Genomic DNA, 25440 nt, shown 5'->3' on the forward strand with positions numbered 1-25440 from the left:
TTTGACAACCTGCATACAGTTGGCTTCTGGTGATTCAGATTACCTTACCCTCAAAAAATACTTTTAAAATTTCACTTTTTTATTCTTAAGATATAGTTGTGATAATAGTCACAGCAGTAGTATTAGGACTCAACTTAATAATTTTCGACACCTCGACACGTTAAACTGTTTCAAAAATATTGCTGATGTGCGCTTATGACCCCCTTTTGACACCCTTTTTGTCTTAACGCTCTAAGTCTTGTAAGTTACTGCATTTGGAGTAGTAGTTGGAGTAGTTTAGTAGTAGTAATAGTATTAGTAAAAGTGTCAGTAGTAGTAGTGCTGGTAGTGACATATATAACCATATTACGTTTTTGTCAATTGATCTTCCACCTTAAGTATTCTCTGAAACTTCCAACTTAATACCCAAGTCCGTTCTTGAGATATGCCCTTTTGACAATCTGCATGCACGTAGTGTATTTTGATTTAATTCCAATTCTCCCTCAGTATTATTTTCAATCAAAAATTTTATTGAAAAGCCGGAAGTGACCGAAGGGCAACTATCCCCACCCCCACGGCCTATTTTCTCCAAATGTTTCGAATCAAAATTTTAGATAACCCATTTTTTAAATATAGTCTAAATGTAAAAAAACTACGGTTCTGGGATTAAAACCTCCTCTCCTCCAGCCCTCGGGGAAAGGGCTATAAATCGTGCTAGTTACACATCGTTAAGATAAAAAATTGTATGGAAGATGTAATGATAAAAATTTTGGAGAAGGCTGATTCAAGTCGATGGCCTTTTTAAGGTTCAAAAGTGATCAGAGGGTAACCAGCCCTTGATTTTCACATCAAGTTTAAACGAACGAAAATCATTACATAAAAGAGTTTGGCTACTGCCTCCTTCGCTAATGGTAAAAGTATAAAGCCTGTTACGTCATAGGCGCTCTACTGAAAGCTATATGTGCCTTTAACAGTCATGGACAGAACTAGTAAAACTGAACTGAGTAATGGATATATAATGATATTAATTTCTGAAAGATCATCAAATATTATTTCACTGTAATTTTCATTTTATTTCCAATGTTGTAATACGTAAGAAGCAAAATGTTTGTTGTTCTACTGGTAAGCCACGACTGCCACGACTGTTATAGTGGTAAGCCACCAGATAAAAGGTGCTACAACACTTACTGGAGGTGAAGCCTCACTGGCGCCAAATATTGTAATGGAATGCCCGCGCTTACAACTACTGTTCCGTAAATATAAAGTATGTTAGTACCCTCTTTACTGTATACCCTGCTCCAGGGTATGGTAACGTGGTTGAACGGTCAAACGGCAACACTCTAGGCAAAGAGTGCCCAACCTAGGTCACCACTAACATGTCTAGCTATCTCCCTGGAAGGTAAACGGGCCCCTCTGTTGATATCATAATTGACGATATCTCGCAACTCTTCTTCTACCCTGTCTGGGTTCTTGGAAAAATAGTTTACACGGCTGTAGAATATAGCTTACTTGTATTCTTCCAAAAGGGCATAAAACACATATAAATCCCCACACGGGGTCTCAAAGTCGACTCTCAATACAGACTAAAAAACAATATTTGGACACTTAATGAATCTTGGCACTTGGGGTGTGGCTTAGTGTGACGCGGGCCAATCAGATATACCGAGTCCCTCAATTGAATTTGCCCTACACACAATTTTTGAATCAATAACTTGAAATTTAGCACGTCCTTGTGATGACTTATACTGATTTATAATCTATTCAATTTATTTTCACTTGAAAAATAGTTGCTTCGACGACGAGAGTTTAACTTACGATTGAAAATCATCTGGTAGGTAAATATAATTACAGAAAAGAAAATAGGTCATTTATCTGAAAAGAAAAGAAACAAAGAGTGGGACCTCAACATTTGTAATTTAATTCTTTTTCAATAAGACACCAATGACGCAATATTCCTTATGCTTTTACAGTTAGGGAGGGGGCAGTAGCCAAACTCTTGTTTGTCGTGTTGTTTGTTTATTTTAAACATGATTTGTATGTTCAATTTAAGTTTTACTCATCTTAAGATTAATTCATTCATCCATATTAGTACTTGTATTATGTTAGCTTGCTATCATTTTTTATTTAATTACTGCTCGTTTTGGGTTTTACTTTTTCTTTCATAGCAAAAGGTTTTTTTTTGTTTTAAGTTTGATTTTTATGCTCAATTTAAGTTTTGCTCATTTTAAGATTTATCTATTCGTTTACATGGTGCATGCTGTATGTTTGTTTGCTATGACTGTATATTTAGTTTCTGTTTATTTTGGGTTTCATTTAATTTTTAGCAGTAATTTCTGGTCATTTTGAGTGAAAACACCAGCACTCTGATTGGTACAATTTAAGTTCTTTGTCCTACATCTTACAGCTATGATTATAACTGAGATCGTGTGAAAATGGAATATAAAGGTATAGAGTAATTTTGCAATACGATCAATTAGGCAGCGTAAGATTATTTATTAAAGTTTCTCTAATTTTCTAATAGTAAAAATGTAAACTTTTCGAATAAAAAACTCTCCCCCAGAAAGCAGTCAAAGTTACGTGGTATTGGTAACGAATTCTCAAGATTTGAAAAAAAATGGTAGAAGGAAAAAAAAATGCTTTCTTTATTGACATTAAAAATGTGCTGGAATGGGTCTAACAGTTAAAAGTCTTCCCTTAACGCTCGTGATAGTGCGGTGGATTAATATTTGCCTAGAATTACGAGGCTTCGGGCTTGATCCCAGGTTACTGCAAGTTTGGGTGACAAGCTTGCTTTGTATCCCTCTAAAAAAGACCCTGCACCTGGAACATCGACAGGTGTGGGCTCTAAGTTTGGCTAAAGAGCCTATACCTCGTCTCAAGTGAAATTAAGAAAGCAAGGTCTACCTTTGTGCAGTAGGTCAGCATCAAGGAAAAACAGAAAAACCACAATTTCCCTAGAAACGAAACAATTTCCCTAGAAACAAGTTACGATCAATTAAGAAAATATTAAATTTAACAAAAATATTTTGTTTAACAATAATACTTTTTTAAAACTTGTAAAAATATATCGACTTCATCTAAACATATCTATTTTGTTATTATCCTATCTCCTTTCATCTGAATTGTACCGTTCCTATTCTGAATTAATCTGAATTTGAATTGTACCTCGTCTGAATTATTTGATATAGTATAAATTTAGAATTTCTTTGCTTTTAAGTGTAGATGGTACATAAATATAGTCATCAGTTTAGGAATTTGAAGATATTGGTCTGCCTTTTTAAATATCTTTAAATTCCTAAACTAATGACTATATTTATGTACCATTTACACTTAAAAGCAAAGAAATTCTAAATTTATACTATATCATTTAGTTCTTAGGTTTAAGCCGTTAAAAACTAAACAACTTTAATTTTGGGTTATTCAAGAATCAATTATTATTATCAGATATGTTACACCCAGCCATTTTGCAGGACGCCCTTCCATCGTGGGAAACCCCCTTCACGATGGAAAATAAAAACTCGGTAAAAATCTTTTCATTTTCTCACAAGTCCATCTGCTTATCATACGACAACTCCGCTTTGAGATTCATAAAAGTTAAAACAATTACAACATCTAAAAGGCTAGAATGTACAAGATTTTGAAATGAATGCATTGAGTTAAAAAATAAACAGAACTGAGATAAATAGAATTTAACTTTACAATAAATAAGTTATGAATGAGTAACAGCAAATAAGAAATAGTACATAAATAAGTAATAATAAATAAACAGTAAATGATAAATAGGCGGAACAGCTTCAATCCAAAGGAATTTGACCCTAGTTAATGACTAGAATACAAAAGCTCAAATAAAATATTTTCTCATGTTAAGTCATCGTAACAATTAGAATGAAAGAAACAAAGAAACGTTCCCAAAAAATTTCCAGCGAAATTTTAAAATTCAATCCGCGAAACAGGGCCATCTACAAAAAAAGCCATTGAATATGTAGAGTTAATTCAAAGATCGAGGCAAATCTGTGAACAGATTGCAATCAGCATGTAGTACAGGGTATCCAAGTAAAGTGACTAAGTGTAATTTTAAAGTAATTTTAGCACAAGATGCTTTTAATAAGCTAGCTACAATAAATAAAAAAACAGACAGAGAAACTTAAATTAATTGATTTTTATTTTCACTGTCTTCTTCTTGGAATGCCAAGCCTTCTGAAGTCCACTTCGGTCTCCTTTTGGCTTCAGGATGATTTTCAATCTGAAGGTGATGATGGGTTAGGAATAAATCTTGCTACCATCTATGTGATCTACTCGCAGATATTATTATGTCTTAGGAATTCAAAAATAATTTTGTATAGATGTCTTTCAGTGGTAGCTGGTAGGCTTGAGACCAGCAACATGTTGATGTCAGGCTGGAGGTTTGCCTCACTGAAGATTCTCCTAATGTTGATTACTTCTTGATGGATGCATCGACATTCAAAATCAGGTGGTTCAAATATTCTGGAATAGAGTTGCAAACAATGGCGTCATTTTATTCTGAATTAAGAGGGGAGGGGGGGGGGCTAAGCAAACTCTCTGGGCCCCAAAATTTTCCGGCTCATAGTTGTTGATGATCCATATTTCTTCACAGTGATTAGCACAGGTCTCTCCCAAAATTGACAAATAACAGTAAGAAGCAATTTAAAAGTGCTTAATGAATACAGGAAGATTCTCCCCTATAACAATAAAGGTTGCTAAATTTTTTAAGCAGTGTGCTTATGCATATCATCGTGTTATCCTCGCCAGGCACATGTGCTGCGACCTCTCAGCGCCAGATCACTCAAGATCTCAAATACTTCTGTCTGCTCTGTCCAATCTGTATGTTGTCCCAAATGACCATTCGTATACGTACATCCACAAATCCGGATAATTTGTACTTTACTGTAAAAATTCAAACGAATTTACTGAAAAAAATGTTCATTGTAAATTTAATATACATTTGCTGATATTTATTCCTTAAAATCTTAATTAATTTTTGTTTTCTTATAGATATAGGTGAAAACGTTTAAAATAATTTTTTTCAGTAAAGTACAAATTATATTCTGGCTTTTAGAAAGCATAGGGCTTAGAACCCTACTCAGATTAATTTCTGTTCATTTTGAGTCTGACTTATTGTAATTTCAGTTTGTTTTTGGGTTTCATTTATTTATTGATACTGATTTGTGGTAGTTGTATGCTTGGTAAATTATTTGATTCTACTTTTGTTCATTTTTGGTTTAATGGAGTTCTTTACTTTTTTTTGAAAAACTTATTTTGTGCAAAAGTCTTTTTGATTAATTTCTGTTCGTTTTATATTGACATAGTCTTTTTCAGGGAGAAAGACTGAGCCTCTTCTGAAGTTAAACAACTATCCCTTCCGTGAATGTGCATTGTCAGTTTAATATACATATACTGACATTTAGTAATCAAAATGTTAAAGTTATTTGATTTATTAAAGTTATAAAAGTAAAAAAATTTATATTTTTTTCAGTAAAGTGCAAATTTTGTTCTGGCCTTGGGAATGCATAGGGGTTTTGTGCCCAACTTATGTTAATTTCTGCTCGTTTTGAGTTTGACTCAGTTATTTATTTTAATTTCTATTCGTTTTGGGTTTCATTTATTTATCAATGCTGATTTGTGGTAGTTTCGAGCTTGGTAGATTATTTTATTTTATTTTTGATTATTTTTTTTTAAATGGAGTTCTTTACTTTTCTTCGAAAAACTTTTTTTGTGGAAAAAGTTTTTTTAATTAATTTCTGTTCGTTTTATATTGACATAGTCTTTTCAGGGAAAAAGAAAATAACACTTTAAATCTTTGTTTTTTAAGACTTTATAGTTTGGCCTGCTATTTATATGCTGGAGAAAAATTTTCAGCAATTTTTAACAACGTACACCATTATAAAAATCTGGACACAAATAGCACTGTTTAACTTAGTTTCATACCTCCTCTAGTTGACCTGAAATGGAAAACTTGATACCATTCGCAAAAAAATCTGTTTACTTTCTTAGATAGCTTTGATACACTTACACTATTTAGATCTGGTTAAATTTTAAGAGCAGAAGTAGCCTCGAAAGTTTGAACATAATACCCTCAGTCGTTCTTGGGATACTGCTGAGATGCCTTATTGGGAATTAGCATTATCCCAGTGCATTTTGATTTAATCTCGAGGGAACATTTAGTTTTTAAACATAATCGGCAAATGGGAGGGTGGGAGTGGAAGGGGGATTAGTAGCCCTCTAATCACTTTCGACTATTAAAAAAGGGCATCAGCCCTTCCTATTTTCAATCGAATGAGCCCCTTTCGAAGTTCCCATGACAACTCCTTCGATACGAAGTGCCCTGGTCTAAACAACAACAACAACAAAAGATATTACTAATCACTATCGACTATTAAAAGGGCACTAGCCCTTTGAATTTTAAATCGAATGAGCTCTTTTCTGAAGTTTCTACGACAACGTATTCTATAAAAACCTTATAGGCCCCCAGGACATAACTTAACAACCTGGGCCTTAAGGATTTGATAAAGTATCATTGTCAGAAACCTGTGATGTATCTTGAAATCAGCTCCGCTGAACGAAACGCCTATCCAAAATTTTCTTTGCGACTTATTTGGGGGAATGATTGACGTGGGGGGGGGGGCGTTAGGTGCGCTCCACTCACATTGGACAATTAAAAAGGGAACTAGCCCTTTGAATTTCCAACCGAATGCGCTTTTTTTTTAAGTTTCTATGACAACGCCTTCTATAAAAACATTATATGCCCCCTGGGCAAAACTTAAAACCCTTGCCCTGAGGGTAGAACGACAACGCGTTCTACAAAAACCATATATACCAATAGGGTATAACTTACAACCCTTACACTAAGGGCTGTGGGGGGGGGGGGTGTCATTCTCAAAGACCTAATTTCCAGAACATAAAACGGCGTTGAATAAAATAGCTATCTCAAAATTTTGATTGGATGTGTTTGGGAAAAAGGTGGGCGTGAGAGGGGGGTTAGTTGTCCTCCAATCACTTTCGACTATTAAAAAGGGCCCTAGCCCTTTGAATTTCAAATAGAATGAGGCCCTTTTATGAAGTTTCTACGACAACTTATTCTATAAAAACCTTATATGCCCCCAGGGTATAACTTAAAACCCTTGCCCTTAGGGCTCTGGTGGAGTATCCTCCTCAAAAACATATTTTCTATCTGTAAATCAACTACGCTGAACAAAATGGCTATCTCAAAATTTTTATTGGATGTGTTTTGGGTAATGATGGGCGTAGGGGGGGGGGGTTAGTTGCCCTCCAATCACTTCCAACTATTAAAAAGGGCACTAGCTCTTTGAATTTCCAATAAAATTAGACCCTTTTGAAGTTTCTATGACAACGCCTTCTATAAAACCTTATATACCACAGGATGTAACTTCAAATCCTTGCCTTTATGGTTGTGGGGGATTTTCCTCCTCAAAAACGAATTTTCTATCTAGAATTCAACTACGCTGAACAAAATGGCTATCTCAAAATTTTAATTGGATGTGTTTGGGAGAATGATGCGTGGGGGAGGGGCTAGTTCCCCTCCAATCATTTTCGACTATTAAGAATGGAACTAGCCCTTTGAATTTTCAATCGATTGAGCCTGTTTTGAAGTTCCTATGACAACGCATTCTATAAAAACCTTATATGCCCCCTGGGCATATCTTAAAGCCCTTGCCCTGAGGGTTGTGGGGGGATTTCCTCCTCAAAAAAATATTTTCTACCTTGCAATCAACTACGCTGAACAAAATGATTATCTCAAAATACTGATTGGATGTATTTGGGGGAATGATGGGCGTGGGGGGAACAAAATGAACACTGAACAAAATGGCTATCTCAAAATTTTGATTGATGTATTTGGGGGAATGATGGGCGTGGGGGGACTAGTTGCCCTCCAATCACTTTCGAGTATTAAAAAGGGCACTAGCCCTTTGAATTTCAAATAGAATGAGGCCCTTTTATGAAGTTTCTACAACAAAGTCTTCTATAAAAACCTTATATGCCCCAGGGCATAACTTAAAACCCTTGCCCTGAGGGCTGTGGTGGAGTATCCTCCTCAAAACATATTTTCTATCGGTAAATCAACTACGCTGAACAAAATGGCTATCTCAAAATTTTCATTGGATTTTCTTGGGGGAATGAAGGGCGGGGGGGGGGGGGGCTAGTTGCCCTCCAATCACTTCCAACTATTAAAAAGGGCACTAGCTCTTTGAATTTCCAATAAAATTAGACCCTTTTGAAGTTTCTATGACAACGCCTTCTATAAAACCTTATATACCCCTGGATATAACTTAAAACCCTTGCCCTGAGGGTTGTTGGGGAGTGTCCTCCTCAAAAATTTATTTTCCATCTGGAAATCAAGTATACTGAACAATGGCTATCTCAAAATTTTAATTGGATGTGTTTGGGGGAATTATGGGCGTGGGGGAGGGTCTAGTTCCCCTCCAATCACTTTCGATTATTAAAAAGGGTACTAGCCCTTTTAATTTCCAATTAAATGAATCTGTTTTGATGTTTCTACAATAACGCCTTCTATAAAAACCTTATAGGCCACCAGGCCCCAAATTAAAACCCCGGCCCTGAGGGATGTGAGAGAGTTTATTCCAAAAAATAATATGTTCTATCTGAAAATCAATTACGCTGAACAAAATGATTATCTCAAAATATTGATTGGATGTATTTGGGGGAATGATGGGCGTGGGGGGATCAAAATGAACACTGAACAAAATGGCTATCTCAAAATTTTGATTGATGTATTTGGGGCAATGATGGGCGTGGGGGGACTAGTTGCCCTCCAATCACTTTCGAGTATTAAAAAGGGCACTAGCCCTTTGAATTTCAAATAGAATGAGCCCTTTTATGAAGTTTTTGTGATTGATTTTACTATAAAAATTTTATTAGCCCCTAGGGCATAGCTTGAAACCCTTGCCCTGAGGGTTGAGGTAGAGTATCCTCCTCAAAAGCATATATCTCATTTTTAAGACAGCTATATTGAACAAAGGTACCACCCCATATATGTGATAGAGCGGGTTGGGGGAATGATGTGCGTGGGGGGGGGGCTAGTTGCCCTCCAATCACTTTCGACTATTAAAAAGCGCACTAGCCTGTTGAATTTCAAATCGAATCAGCTTTTTTTGAAGTTTCTACGACAACGCCTTCTATAAAAACATTATATGCCCCCTGGGCATAACTTAAAACCCTTATCCTGAGGTTTGTGGGGGAGTGTCCTCCTCAAAAATATATTTTCTAGCTGGAAATCAACCACGCTGAACAAAATGGCTATCTCAAAATTTTGATTGGATGTGTTTGGGTGAATGATGGACGTGGGGGGGCTAGTTGCCCTCCAATCACATTCAACTATTAAAAAAGGCACTAGCCCTTTGAATTTCCAATCAAATGATCCCCTTTTGAAGTTTCTATGACAACGCCTTCTATAAAAACCTTATATACCTCAGAATATAACAACCCTGAGGGTTGTTGGGGAGTGTCCTCCTCAAAAACGTATTTTGTATGTGGAAATCAACTACGCTGAACAAAATGGCTATCTAGATCAGACACTAGATGACAGAAGAACACAACAAGATTTACACCATCGAAAAGCTCATAAGTTTTTCTATCTAATGGGCTATAAGCAATTTTCTAGAAACTGCTTACCTAAGAGTACCGTAGAATTTCGCAAAGCAAATATATTTTTCAAAAACCACATAAAAACTCTTACCTAAATTTTGTGATAGAAAGTTGCACATGCGAACACTATACTACATCCACAGATTGTCAAAGAGATGGCGGTTGAGGTGTGAGTAGCGGCAGATTTTTAGCTTGAAGTTTTCTGTCAAAAGTAAACGTGTCTCAACGGAACCGTGTCCCAACGTACCCGACTCTCCCCGTTTATGGCTGCTAGGAGCGCGAAAAGTCCGCCGTTGTAAAAAATGGTGTTTTATTTACGAAGTCCAGGAAAAGAGAAGACCTGAGTAACACACGACTCAGAAATGAGTCATAACAGTTTCACAAACAGACTCAAAGAAATATAGAGTGCATAATACGTATATATAGAGGGGCAGGGCCGTATCCAGGATTTTTTTTCAGGGATGTTTTAAAGAATGATTTTTTTTTCGGGGGAGGGGGGTACACAAAAAAAACTTAAAAATGCAAAACAAATTGTTTATTCATTTTTGTTACGTTTTTACTAGTCAGGCAAACATTTAGGGGGGGGGGGGTTCAAACTCCCCACCTCCCCTGGATACGGGCTTGTATAGGGGACCACTACTCCAGAATCAAGCAATCGACATTTACTATTTTATTACGGATCTTGGCTCAATTAATTGATTGAAATGAGAGTTGGTCACCGTGGCTGTAACAACAACAAGGCAATAGAAATGTGCCGTGATATATGAAATGGGAATTATAAATAAATATTTTTGGGAGTGAAGCCCAAAATATATGAGGAAATGAAGCCCACAATAAGGATAAATTATATATTATAAAAATATCAAACAGTTCGTGGTAACGAACTGTAAGTAAGGAGCGACCCGGCTCAATGGTAACCGAAACTCTAGAAAACGGGTTTTTGATACGAATAGATATATCAAAAGAATCAGATTTCAATGCTGATTTCAAATACAAAAATTTTCATCAAGTTTAGTGCTACCCATCAAAAGTTACGCGCCTGGGAAAATTTGGTTTATTTTCAAAAAAAGGGGAAAAGACCCCCTAAAAGTTATAGAACCTTAATGAAAATCCCGCCATCATATTCAGCGCATCAGGGAACCCTACTTTAGAGGTTTAAAGCTCCTTTCTACAAAAATGTGAAATTTTACATTTTTTGACAGAAGAAAGATCACGGATGCCTGTTTATTTGTTGGTTTGTTTTTTGTTTGTTTTTTTTCCCCAGGGGTAATCGTATCGACCCAGTGGTCCTAGAATATCGTAGGGGGGCTCATTGGAACGGAAATTAAAAGCTCTAGTGCCCTTTTTAAGTGACCAAAAACGGAGGGCAACTAGACCCCCTCCCACGCTCATTTTTTTCCCATAGTCACCCGATCAAAATTTTGAGATAGCCATTTTGTTCAGGATGGTCGAAAATATGATAACTATGTCTTTTAGGATGACTTAATCCCCCGAAGTTCCCAGAGGGAGGGCTATTAGTTATGAACTTTACCAATTTTTAAATTTTATTATTGTTTATTGGTATGTATAAATACTTTTTCAGTAGTTTTTTTTTCTGTTTTTGGGAGGGATGGGTGGGTCGTGGGTTATATTGGAGGATCTGTTCATGAAGGAAGTTTTCATGGGGGAAGGGAAATTGCCATGAAGGGGGCGCCGGACTTGCCAGCATTATTTATTGGTTATTGGGAAGTATACAACCATTTTCAGGAAGGATTTTTTCTGGAGGGGGGGGCTAGAGGAGGGGGATAATCTGGAGAATATTTCCGTGGAGGATGTTTCTTTGGGGTAAGGGGCATTTCTATGAAGGGGGCGCCGGATTTCCAAGCATTATTTAAAAAACGATCCGAAATTAAATAAAAAAAAACAGGTTTTTTCAACTGAAATGTAAGAAGGAATATTAGAACTTAAAACGAACAGAAATTATAACGTATGTGAGGGGGTTCTCCCCCAAGTCAATACCTCGCTCTTTACGCTACAGTTTTTTTTTAGTGCTTTCAAAAGAGCTATCTATTCTAATTAAAAGGCCATGGTGTTTCAGGGGTTTGTGAATAAAAATTTTTTTTAACTTTTAGCTTCAAAGGCGTGGTATTGACTAAGGGGAGAGCCCCCTCATATACGTAATAACATATACGTAATAAAAAAGACAATGAAAAAACAAGCGATACGGCTCAATAGTAATCGAAACTTTTAAAAACGGACTTTTGATGTCAATAAATGTATCAAAAGAATGTGTTTATAATGCTGATTCTAAATATATAAATTTTATTAAGTTTAGTATTACTCATCAAAGGCTACGAGCCTGAGAAAATTTACTCGATTTTTTAAAGAAGGGGGAAACATCCCCTAAAAGTGAAAGAATTTTAATGAAAATCACACCGTCAGATTCAGCGTATCAGAATACCCCATTACATAGGTTTCAAGCTCATATCTGCAAAAATCTGCAACTTTGTATTTTTTGCCAGAAGAAAAATATACCAATATAGAAGTTAGTTACGCAAGTTAATTTGTAAAGACATCCATTTAGCAAAAGAAAAGTAAAATTTTTATGCAAATAAAAGCTGCATTAACTAAAAAACGATCAGAAATTAAAAAAACAACAACAAATTTTTTAAACTGAAAGTAAGGAGCGACATTAAAACTTAAAACGAAAAGAAAATATTCCGTATATGAAAGGGGCTGTCCCCTCCTCAACGCCTTGCTCTTTACGCTAAAGTTTCTTATTGTTTTACAAAATAGTTTTGTGAAAGAGTCAAACTTTAGCGTAAATGGCGAGGCGTTGAGGAGTGGGCAGTCCCTTCTATATACGGAAAGAATTATGTTAATTTTAAGTTTTAATGTCGCTCTTTACTTTCAGTTTAAAAAACCTGTTTTTTTTATTTAATTAGCAAGAAGAAACGTCTTTGAATGCCTGGGAAACCATGCAGTTACACTTAGAACAGAAATAAACTCTTAGCAACAAAAATTATACTTAAATGGTTTAGTAGCTTACCATATAAATTATCCGTTCTTTCAATACACCTTGATACGGCCATTTTCTTGCTTTTAATTGCCAAAGTAAAATTCCAAAAGAATAGATGTCACTACGGTCTGTTGGCTTCAGACCGCGAAAAATTTCAGGCGCACAGTAGGCAACAGTACCTCGAGGCTAAAAATTCATAATTTCATATTAGTTTAAAATAATAAAACTATTAGAACATACATTATGGAAAAAATGTATTAATTTGTGGGTTCAATCCTTTCATTGCATATAGTTTGCGACTCTTTAGAAAACCCGCTTATAAGAAACCCACCTACTTATATATACCCACCTACACACCAAAGACGTAAAAGCAAATAACTATGCCAGCTATCTCAGATGTAGAGTATCATATTTTCCATTCTCGAGGTGAGCTATTTGAACCTGATGTTGGACTTTCTTCCGTCGGTAATGTAAAATATTGAAAATATATCTTTTTCGTAATAAGATTTTATTTGCGGAGAAAAATTGATATTAGACTGTTTTATGCCTTTGCATTGATATCTATACTTGTCAATGAGCAAGCATAATACCTCTGCGATGGAATAATTTCAACAGATATGTGGAAACTTCCACAGATAGTGTCCACAGATATGTGGACACTGTGCGCAAACTGGACACGGACATACCAAAGAATCCCCTTGTACTAATAGTCTTTATTGTGTATCATGCCAATCTAGAAAACACAGCTGTTACTCTTTCAGCTGTCCCAAAAACTGAAAGCAAATAGAATCCCAGCAGATTCATAGAAATGGTAACTAACCACAGTTCTGTATGGGTGTTATCTTGGAACATAACTGGTGGCGTCCTGAATAAACTTGCCTTGCTTGAAAAAATGGTTGAAAAATATGCCATAGCGTGCATACAGGAACACTTTTTACTACCACATCGCAAAAACCTATTACAAATATCTCTTGCTAATTCTACTTTGATATTCCCTGCTTCTCTTCAAAAAAGAAAGGGCCTAGCGGAGGGCTGGCTGCCTTGAGCAAGAAATATGAATGTTTACGTTCAGAAGATCGCTTTCTTGCCATTAGTTGCAATAGTTTCGCAATTGTGAATGTTTATTTACCCACTAATTAATGCGATCAGGCCTCAGAAATGAGGTTTAATAACGTATGTCGGAAGTTAGCTAAATACTTAAAACAACTGCTCTATTCCCACGTTGGCTCATTATTGGCGATTTCAACTGTAATTCATCAAATGATCGTTGCCCCCGAGCTCAAATTTTAAAGAAGATGTTGCCTAATGTGTTCCAGGTGCTCCCGAAAAATCAGTTTTACCTTTATATCCGTTGCTAACACTACTTCAAACAACGATCATGCTCTGTTCCCCGGCGAGCCTTTGCATGCAGTTTCAGTTTTGAATGATTTTTTGTGTAGTGATCACATTTCTATTATCGCGAGTACTCCAGTATCTAGTTTTCCAAGGGCCTCCCTAAGTTCTAAATGGTCTGTCAGGAAATGTTGGGATTTTACCGACGTAGCATTTTGCCGGAAAGTTTGTGATGGTATTTTGACTGAAATAAAAGTTCCCTACCACCTCCTTCAATCTTCTCCTGCAGTTATGGATGAGTTGAGCTTCGCTTACAGCTTAATCTATACTGTGAACAAATTATTTATGCTATTAGATGTGCTGATCATGCAGCTGAACCTCTTCGCAAATCTCGGAAACGGAAAAATATGGTTGGTCTTGAAATCCAATTTTAGTTAGTACTTGTTCCCAGGCTAAAGTATGGTTGCGTATATGGAAAGAGTGTGATAGACCTAGAGTTGATGTTGTAAATGCCGTCCATATTTATACAAAGGAAAGTTTTTCAAAGCGCTCCGTGATCATGTTTCCAATATCAAAGCTGAATTGGCTACAAAAATCGCTGACGATCCAAATTTGCTTTGGAAGTCTCGCCCCGGTCGATCTCCTGATTCTAGGGCTTTAGATACGTCTAATTATGAATGAGTGGCTAATTTTTCTGCCCAATTTAAAGCCACAGATATTGCGCAGGCAAAAAAATTTGATGATAAAATTAAGAGTATTTGGAGCAATTGAGCTAGATCTGAGCAGGTAATCGTTGGATTAAAGAGGTTATACCAAAGCTTAAAAAGAAGTTTTCTTGTGGGTCGGATGGGATTTGTGTACGCCATTTTGAGTTTGCCAGCGATTCCTTTTTTGAGGGTATCAAACAGTTCGTGGTAACGAACTGTAAGTAAGGAGGGACCCGGCTCAATAGTAAGCGAAACTCTAAAAAACGGAATTATGAAACCAATAGATACATCAAAAGAATTAAATTTTTATGCTGATTTTAAATATATAAGTTTAATCAAGTTTAGCACTACCCATCAAAAGTTACGCCCCTTAGAAAATTTGCCTTATTTTCGAAAAAAAGGGGGAGACACCCCCTAAAAGATATAAAGCCTTAATGAAAATCACACCATCAGATTCAGCGTATCAGAGAACCCTACTGTAAAGGTTTCAAGCTCCTATTTGCAAAAATGGGGAATTTTGTAATTTTTGCCAGAAGAAAGATCACGGATGCGCGTTTATTTGTTTTTTTTTTGTTTGTTTGTTTTTTTCCCCCAGGGGTGATCGTATTGACCCAGTGGTCCTAGAATATCGCGGGAGGGCTCATTCTAACGGAAATTAAACGTTCTAGTGCCCTTTTAAGTGAACAAGAAAATGGAGGACAACTAGGCCCCCTCCCAGGCTCATTTTTTCCCAAAGCCACCCAATCAAAATTTTGAGATAGCCATTTTGTTCAGCATGGTCGAAAATATAATAGCTATGTCTTTTAGGATGACTTAATCCCCCACAGTCCCCAGAGGAAAAGCTGAAAGTTATGAACTTTACCCAATGTTTACATATAGTATTGGTTATTGGGAAGTATACAGACGTTTTCAGGATGGATTTTTTCTGGTAGTGAGGAGTGGGGTTGGGGTTCTTTGGTTTTACGTGGGAGGATCTTTTCATGGAGGGAGCTTTCATGGGGGAAGGGACACTGCTACGAAGGGGGCGCAGGATATCCCAGCATTATTTAAAAAACGATCAGAAATTAAATATAAAAAAACAAGTTTTTCAACTGACAGTAAGAAGCAACATCAACACTTAAGCGAACAGAAATTATTACGTATATGATCTGGGTTCGCCCCCTAGTCAATACCTCGCTCTTTACGCCAACGATTTTTTAGTACTTTCATAAGAGCTATTTATTCTAATTAATGACCTTTGTGATTAAGGGATCATTTTTATAAAATTGGAACAAAATTCGAACTGTGGTGTAAAAAGCAAGGTATTGACTAGGGGGCAAATCCCATAATATACGTATTAAAAATATATTAATATAGAAGTTCGTTACGTTTAATTCGTAAGTTACGTATATTGATTACTAATAAAAACGTTCTAAATAAAATTAAACAACTTTCGAAGAAGCCATTTAACCAAATAAAAGTAAAATCAATACGCAAGTTTTGTTTTAATTATTCATATACGGTGAGCCAAAATCAAAACCTGCACTAATTTAAAAACGTTCAAAAATTAAATAAAAAAACATTTTTTTTTAACTGAAAGTAAGGAGCGACATTAAAACTTAAAACCAACAGAAATTATACCGTATATGAAAGAGGCTGTCCCCTCCTCAAGGTCTCACTCTTTACGCTAAAGTTAGACTCTTTCTCAAAACTGTATTTTTTAAAACAATAAAAAATTTTAGCGTAAAGAGTGAGGTGTTGAGGAGGGGACAGCCCTTTTCATATACGGAATAATTTCTGTTAGTTTTAAGTTTTAATATCGCTCCTTAATTTCATTCAAAAAAAACCTCTTTTTTATTTAATCACTTTACTGTTCCAGATAGTTTTTACAGTAGGAGTTGTGCCCGATTGCTTATGTGTTGGTGTTGTAACTCCGGTTTAGAAAAAAGGAAACCGCTTTCTCAATGTTCGTCTCAAGGCCCATTACAGTTTCTAGTTTTCAAAGATTTTTGAGTTGTTGATTATTGACATATTCATCAACAGTGTGTCATGACTCCTTTTCAATTTGGGTTACAACCGCGTCTTGGTTGCTACCACGCTTTAAGGAGTTTATGTACAATATTAAAGGATGCTGAAAGGTCAGATAGTCCTTTGGCTATTGGCGCATATGATATTAGTAATGCTTTCGGTTCTCCAATTCATTCTCAGGCTATGCATGAGTTATTAAAAGGGGGGGGGCATCTGTGGATGTAGTTTGACCTCTTTATTGTTTATATAGACACCTCCGTGTACGTTTAAAGATTGGATCCTCGCTTCCTTCTTCCGAACTCCGCGTGAATATTGGAATTAAACAAGGAACCATTACCTCTCCTTCTATTTATAATAACGCGACCCTAAGAGCCCAAGGGGGTTTATCACCTTGCTGTAGATTGAACAGTGTTAGTTTGTCTGTTTTATGTTATGCGGATGACGTTCTTAACCGAAGTAGGGCTGTGTTTAGTTTGAAAAAAAAAAACTGTAAGGAGATTGCTAAGAATTATAATGAGATTGGCCTTTCTTTAAATGCGGCTAAGTCTCAAGTGCTATTATTTAATTTTAGCCGTTCTGAAACCTGATAGAGTAAATTTGGGTGATTCTGATGTTGTACCACTGAAGAAGCTTGTGTACCTTGGTTTACCTATTGGTACATCCCTAAATTCAACTCGGAAATTACTTATTCACCGAACGGCACGTAAGATCCGTAATGCGTATGCTGGTGCAGTTGGATCAAAGCTGAATCTTGGTAAACGCCACCTTGCAAAAGTATATAATGCTGTTTCTCTCCCTAGTGTTCTATACCTGGTTCCTTTATGGGACATTTTTAACCAGTCGGATAAAATAGAAATCAGAAGGGCCTATTTGAAATATTTAAGGCTCCTCCTTGAACTAGGAATGGTAGACTGCGGGAGAGATACAGCTTGTCGGATCCTCTTGATGATCCAGATAGGATTTTTCCAAGCTTACAGATTGTCCGTCGAACCACCCTTGGAATAATTTTTTGTTTTAATGCTAGTTTCCTTTTTCTTATTATTTTTTTTTTGCTGGGTTACTATTATTTTTTTTATTTTGTATTATTTATTTTTATGATACATTTAAAGAGGTTTACAACCCTTGGAGTGGCCTAATTTTCTGAATTGTTTGGTTTATTCAGTTTTAATATGCACGTATTTGCTCCTGTTTTTGTACGTGTGGTTTTTTTTTTCATTTTCTTTCTTTTTATTATACTCCATCGTCATGCTTTGTATCTTTGATGGGTTATAAAATAGATGAAAATACAAAAAAAGTTCAAGCGTAAAACCTTTTGAACTCATTGTGGTGGTAGTAGTAAAAAACAATCTTGTTCAATTTGTTTTACTACTCTAATATCCACCATATTATTTATGATGTTTTAGTATTTTTTCCAATGTTTCTAACTAATAATTTTAACATTTTTATTGCACATTGAATATGCAAATCAAGTTTGAAACGAACAAAAATCTCTACAAAAAAGGGTTTGGGTTTTACCTCCTTCTCTCACTGTAAAAGTGTAAAACCTACAGTGTAATTGACGCTTTACTGAAAACTAGATGTGTCTTGAACAGTCTTGAAAAGTACAAATGAAATCATACTGAATGTTTGATATATAATGCTACTAATTTTTGAAAAGCCATCAGTTCAAGATTTTATTTCTCTGTAGTTTTATTTTCATATTCAATGCTGCAATAACTGGAGAAGAAAATATTTATAATATAATTCGTTTTCAGTGAAGCCCAAATGATGTAGCAGGCTTTAGACTTTTACAGTTAGAGAAAGGGGTAGTATCCAAACTCTTTTTTGTAGTGAAAATAAATTTGTCTTGAACAGTCTTGGAAAGAACTAATAAAATTAAACTAAATATTTGATATATAATGATACTATTGCTAAAAGCTCATCAATTTAAAATATAATTTTATTGCAATTTTTATGTTTTTTTCTACGTTGTAGTATGTACAAGAGACTATATTTGTAACATAATTCTTTTTCAGTAAAGTGCCAATGACGCAGTAGGTTTTAGACTTTTACAGTGTTAGAAGGAGGCAAAAACCCAAACTCTTGTTTGTAGAGATTTTTGTTCGTTTCAAGCTTGATTTGCATATTCAATTTAAGTTTCATTCTGTTTAAGATTTATTGATTCATTTACATAAATATCTAATGTATGTTTGTTTGCATTGATTGTTTATTTAATTTCTGTTCGTTTTAAGTTTCATTTATACTTCAAAAGCAAAATATTCTTTTTCTTTTTAAGCTTGATTTTCATACTCATTTATATATTTCATTTACTCATTTATATTAGTACCTGTGGTAGGTTTTTTCGCTATGATTGTTTATTTAATTTTTGTTCCTTTTGGGTTTTATCTATACTTCAATAGCAAAGTATTTTTGTTCATTTTAAGCGTGATTTGTATATTCAACTTAAGCTTTGGTCATTTTAAGGTTTATTTATTCATTTATAGGACTACCTGCTTTATGTTTTTTTGCTATGATTGTTTATTTAATTTCTGTTCGTTTTGGGTTTCATTTATTCTTTTATAGTAATTTCGGGTCGTTTTGAATTTGAGTTATTGTGGGTTACTATTTCTTCTGATCTCAAATTTAATATGGCCTTTAATTTTCTTTCGAAAACTTCTTTTTCGGAAAGTTTCTTATTTAATTAACTTCTGTTCATCTGTTCAAGATTTTATTTCACTGTACTTTTATTTTCATATTCAATGCTGCAATAACTGAATAGAAAATAGTTGTAATATAATTCGTTTTCAGTGAAGCCGAAATGATGTAGCAGGCTTTAGACTTTTACAGTTAGAGAAGGGGGCAGTATCTAAACTCTTTTTTGTAGTGAAAATAAATTTGTCTTGAAGAGTCTTGGAAAGAACTAATAAAATTAAACTAAATATTTGATATATAATGATACTATTGCTAAAAGCTCATCAATTCGAAATCTAATTTTATTGTAATTTTTATGTTTTTTTTCAACGTTGTAATATGTACAAAAGACTAAATATGTAATATAATTCGTTTTCAATAAAGTGCCAATGACGCAGTAGGTTTTAGACTTTTACAGTGAGAGAAGGATGCAAAACCCCAAACTCTTGTTTTTAGAGATTATTTTTCGTTTCAAGCTTGATTTGCATATTCAATTTAAGTTTCACTCTGTTTAAGATTTATTGAATCATTTACATAAATATCTATTGTATGTTTGTTTGCACTGATTGTTTATTTAATTTCTGTTCGTTTTAAGTTTCATTTATACTTCAAAAGAAAAATATTCTTTTTCGTTTTAAGCTTGATTTTCATACTTATTTATATATTTCATTTTCTCATTTATATTAGTACCTATTGTAGTTTTTTTCGCTATGATTGTTTATTTAATTTTTGCTCCTTTTGGGTTTCATTTATACTTCAATAGCAAAGTATTTTTGTTCATTTTAAGCGTGATTTGTATATTCAACTTAAGCTTTGGTCATTTTAAGATTTATTTGTTCATTTATAGTACTACCTGTTTTATGTATTTTTGCTATGATTATCTATTTAATTTCTGTTCGTTTTGGGTTTCATTTATTCTTTAATAGTAATTTTGGGTCGTTTTGAATTTGAGTTATTGTAGGTTTCTATTTCTTCTGATCTTACGTTTAATATGGCCTTTAATTTTCTTTCGAATATTTCGAAAAGTTTTTTATTTAATTAAAGTCTGTTCGTTTTTGATTGCCAAATTTTCAACCTTTTCAAAATTCCCTATTTCTAAATAATTGTTTATTCCAAAATAAATTAACAGTTCCGACAAGAACTAATAAAATTAAAAGGAATGTTTGAAATATAATGATATTAATTGGTGAAAGCTCATCAGCTCAAGATTTTGTTTCACTCAGAGCTGGATTTAAAGCTTTGGCGCTTCTAGGCGCAAGCGTTTTTAGCGCTCCGTTTCTGCAAGATTTTTGGGGAAATTGATTCCCATAGGTTTTCTAATTTTTGAATTCTATTAACAAAATGGATGTCTCGAAATTTTTATCTAATGGGTTCTGGGAGAAAAGGGTGTGTGTGTATGGGGGGTTATAGTTGCCCTCCGATCTCTTTTGACTCTTAAACATTGAACTAGAACTTTCAATTTTCAATCAAATGAGCCACCTCTGAATTTCATACGATCATCCCTTCTGTAAGAAAAATATATACCCCCACGGCATAACTTACAACGCCTTCCCCCGGACCATGAAATGGTTTTTCGGCCCCCGGAGTTTTGTTACATGATCTTGGAACTTTTTTTTTTAACAAAATGGCTGTCTTAAAATTTTTATCCGATGTATTTGGGAAAAAAAGCATGGGGGTGGGCTAGTTGGCCTCCGATATCTTTTGACTCTTAAATGTAAACTAGAATTTTCAATTTCCAATCAAATAAGGTCTCTCTGAAGTTTAAAGGAGCATCCCTTTCATAAGAACCATATACGCCCCCAGGGCATAAGTTATAACGCTTGCCAACGTGCCTTGGGGGTTGTGTCGACCCTGGAGTTTTTGTTATATGATTTTTGAACTATTTTTAACAAAATGGTGATCTCAAAATTTATATCGGATGTACGTATTTGGGAAAAAAACGGTGGGGAGGGGCTAGTTACCCTCCGATCCCTTTTGACTATTAAAAAGTTAACTAGAACTTTAAAGGGCGTGGGAGGGGATTAGTTGCCCTCCGATAACTTTTGACTCTAAAAAAGGGCATTAGAACTTCCGATTTCCAATCCAATGAGCACCTTCTGCAGTTTATACGACGACCCCGTCCATATGAAGTGTCTCTGGGGAAAAAATAATAATAATTAATAAAACATTGGAGCCGTATGACCATTCCGAGGTTTTCCCCTGAGCTCCGATGTTTTTACGACCAATTCATCCATAAGAACTTTATGTACCCCCATGACATAAGTTACAACTCTTCCCCAGAGCTTTTAAGAAGGGGTTGATGTTGACCCCGATGTTTTTGTTATCTGATCGTTGGACTATTTCTAAGAAACTAACAACCCAAAAATTTTGATCATCTGGATGCATCTGGGGAAAAGAGGGCGTGTGTGCGTGGGAGGGGGGAAGGGGTTTAGATGCCGTGCGCTCTATTTTGACTCAAAAAAGGTAACTAGAATTTTCAACTTCCAATCAAATGAGCCACCTCTAAAGTTTATAAGACCTCCCCTTATAGAGAAAAACCCTATATGATCCAGGGGCATAACTTAGAACACTTGTCCCCGGGCTCAGGGGAGTTTTGTTGATCCCTGGAGTTTTTATTTTCTGATCTTTGAGCAATTGTAGGCAGCGCAATAGCGCTGCCTAAGTAAAGAACGATGTTGGTACAATGTATTATTTGTTTTTTCTTTTTCGTGGTCTTGGACCAGGGCACTTCGTATCGAAGGAATTGTCGTAAAAACTTTGAAAAGGGCTCATTCGATTGGAAATTGGAGTGACTAGTGATATTTTTAATAGTCGAAAATGATAGGAGAGAAACTAGCCCCCCCCCCCGCCCCTCATTCCCCCAAACACATCCAATCAAAATTTTGAGATAGCCATTTTGTTCAGGGTAATTTATTTCCAAATAGAAAATATGTTATTGAGGAGGACACTCCCCCACAACCCTCAAAGCAAGGGTTTTAAGTTATGCCCTGGGGGGATATAAGAACGATGTTGGCACAATTTATTATTTATTATTTTTTCCTTTAGAGCAGGGCACTTCGTACCAAAGAAGTTGTCGTAGAAACTCCAAAAAGTGCTCATTCAATTGGAAATTAGAGTAGCTTGTGCCCTTTTTAATAGTCGAAAGTGATTGGAAGGCAACTAACACCCATTCCGCACCAAACATTTCCCGAAAAACATCCAATCAAAATTTTGAGATAGCTATTTTGCTCAGCGTAGTTGATTTCCAGAGCGAATTTAGTTCTTTAAGGAGGACGATCCCCCTAATCCTTCAGGGCCTAGGTTGTAAGTTATGCTCTGGGGGCATAAAAGGTTTTTATAGAAGGTGTTATCGTAGAAACTTTAAAAAAGGTACATTCAATTGGAAATTAAAAGGGCTAGTGCCCTTTTTAATAGTCGAAAGTGATTAGAGCAACTAACCCCCCTCTCACGCCCACCTTTTCCCCAAACACACCCAATAAATATTTTGAGATAGCCGTTTTATTTAACCTAGTTTTAAGTTCTGGAAATTGGTTTTTTGAGGATGACCCCCCCACAGACGGCCTGGTAAGGGTTGTGCGTTATGTCGTTGGCGAAATAAGGTTTTTATACATAGTCACATTGAGCCAGATTCACAAACGGGTCATTCTGTTGGAAATCGAAATTACTATTACCCTTTATAATAGTCGAAGGTGATTGAAAGGCAACTAACACCCCTTCTACGCCCACCATTTCCCCAAGCACATCCAATCAAAATATTGAGATAGCCATTTTGTTCCACGCAGTTTAAAGTTCAGGAAATATACCTTTGAGCAGGACACTCTCCCATAGTCTTCAAGGCAAGGGTTATAAGTTATGTCCTGGGGGCATATAAGGTTTTTATTGAAATCTTTGTCGTTTAAACTTGAAAAAGGGCTCATTCGATTGGAAATTAAAAGGGATAGCGCCCTTTTGAATAGTCGAAAGTGATTTTTGAGGGCAACTAACCCCCCTCTCACGCCCACCTTTTCCCAAAACACATCCAATCAAAATTTTTAGATAGTCGTTTTATTCAACGTAGTTGAAAGTTTCGGAAATGAGTTGTTTAAGGATGACAACCCCTCCCCCCACAGCCCTCAGGGCAAGGATTGTAAGTTATGCCCCGGGGGCATATAAGGCTTTTATTGAAAGCGTCGTCGTAGAAACTTCAAAAGGGCTCATTCAATTGGAAATTGAATGGGCTAGTGCCTTTTTTAATAGTTGAAAGGGATTGGAGGGCAACTAACGCCCCTCTCATGCCCACCATTTTCCCAAACGCATCCAATCAAAGTTTTGAGATATCCATTATTTGCAACGTAGTTGAAAGTTCTGGAAATTAGGTCTTTTAGGATGATAACCCCCTCAGAGCCCTCAGCGCAATGGTTGTAAGTTATGCCCTGTGGGCATATAAGGTTTATATAGAAAGTTGTTATAGAAATTTCAAAAAGGGTTCATTTGATTAGAAATTGAAATTGCCCTTTTCAATTGTCGAAAGTGAGTGGAGAGTAATTAGACCCCCTCTCACCCTCACCATTTCCCCAAAAATAATCAATCAAAGCTTAGAGATAGTCATTTTGTTCAACGTAGTTGAAAGTTCTGAAATTTATGTCTTTAAGGATGACAAACACCCCAGAGCCCCCAGGGAAAAGGTTGTAAGTTATGCCCTGGGGTCATATAAGGTTTTTATAGATAGAGTTATCGTAAAAACTTCAAATGGGGCTAGTTCAATTGGAAATTTAGAGGGCTAGTGCTCTTTTTAATAATCGAAAGTGATTGGAGGGTAACTAAACCCCCTCTCAAGCCCACCATTCCCCAAAACACATTGAATCAATTTTTCAGATAGCCATTTTGTTCAACGTAGTTGAAAGTTCTGGAAATTAGGTCTTTGAGTATGACAACCCCCTCCCAGCCCTCAGGGAAAAGGTTATGAGTTATGCCCTGTGGGCATATAAGGTTTTTATTGAAAGTGTTGTCGCAGAAGCTACATAAGGGCTCATTTGATTGGAAATTGAAAGGGCTAGTTCACTTTTTTTTATTCTTGAAAGTGATTGGAGAGCGACTAACGCCCCTCTCACGCCCAAATTTTGCCAAGCACATCCAATCAAATTTTCGAGATAGCCATTTTGTTTAAAGTAGTTGAAAGTTCTGGAAATTAGGTCTTAGAGGATGACAACCACCCTAATAGCCCTTAGGGTAAGGGTTGTAATTTATGTCCCGGAGGCATATAAAGTGTTTATAGAAAGTGTTGTTGTAGAAACGCAATAAGGGATCATTCGATTGGAAATCAAAAGGCTTAGTGCTTTTTTTAATAGTCGAACGTGTATGGAAGGCTTGACATTTTTATAGTAAAGATCGATGTAGGTATAATGTACTATTTTTTGTTGTTGTTGCTTTCTAGACTAGGGCACTAAGTATCGAAGGGGTTGCCGTAGAAACTTCGAAAGGGGCTCATTCGATTGAAAATAGAGAGGGCTGATGCTCTTTTTAATAGTTGAAAGTTATTGGAGGGCAACTAATCCCCCTCCCACGCCCACCCACCCATTTGCCCATTATGTTTAAAAACTAAATGTTGCCTTAAGATTAAATCAAAATGCACTTTGTTAATGCTAATTCCCAATAAGGCATCTCAGCAGTATCTCAAAACGACTGAGGGTATTTTGTTCAAACTTTCGGGGCTAATTCTGCTCTTAAAACTTAACCAAATCAAAATAGCGTAAGTGTATCCAAGCTATCAAAGAAAGTTAACAGATATTTACCGAATGGTATCAAGTTTTCCATTTCAGGTCAACTAGAGGAGGTGTGAAAATAAATTAAACAGTACTATTTGTGTCCAGATTTTTAAAAGGGTGTATGTTATTAAAAATTGCTGAAAATTTTTCTCCAGCATACAAATAGCAGGCCAAACTATACAACCAGTTTTTACTGCCAAAAATAGAAAAATTTTGCTTTTTTTAATAAAAATGGATTTTTTCATATTATTTGATGTTTATAAGAGAAACTAACGTCAGAGACGGTTTCAGCTCTCAATCTTGATACAGATAGACGTATCAACCACTCATTTCGTGACACTTCATTTTATCATGTAAAATA

General features: G+C 35.6%; 1 protein-coding gene across 1 annotated transcript in view; it reads right to left on the reverse strand.

Moving 5' to 3' along the window:
* The window catches only part of LOC148944136 (serine/threonine-protein kinase mos-like), a 246452-nt gene that overhangs the window by 33724 nt on the left and 187288 nt on the right, over positions 1-25440 (reverse strand). Inside the window, exon 4 of the mRNA XM_089099838.1 lies at positions 12650-12805. Coding sequence (XP_088955964.1) covers positions 12650-12805 — 156 coding nt within the window. The remainder of the gene's footprint in view (positions 1-12649; positions 12806-25440) is intronic.

Source organism: Artemia sp. Qi Xiang Cuo, chromosome 14 (assembly GCF_049724085.1).
Source record: "Artemia sp. Qi Xiang Cuo chromosome 14, ASM4972408v1, whole genome shotgun sequence".
NCBI lineage: Eukaryota > Metazoa > Arthropoda > Branchiopoda > Anostraca > Artemiidae > Artemia > Artemia sp. Qi Xiang Cuo.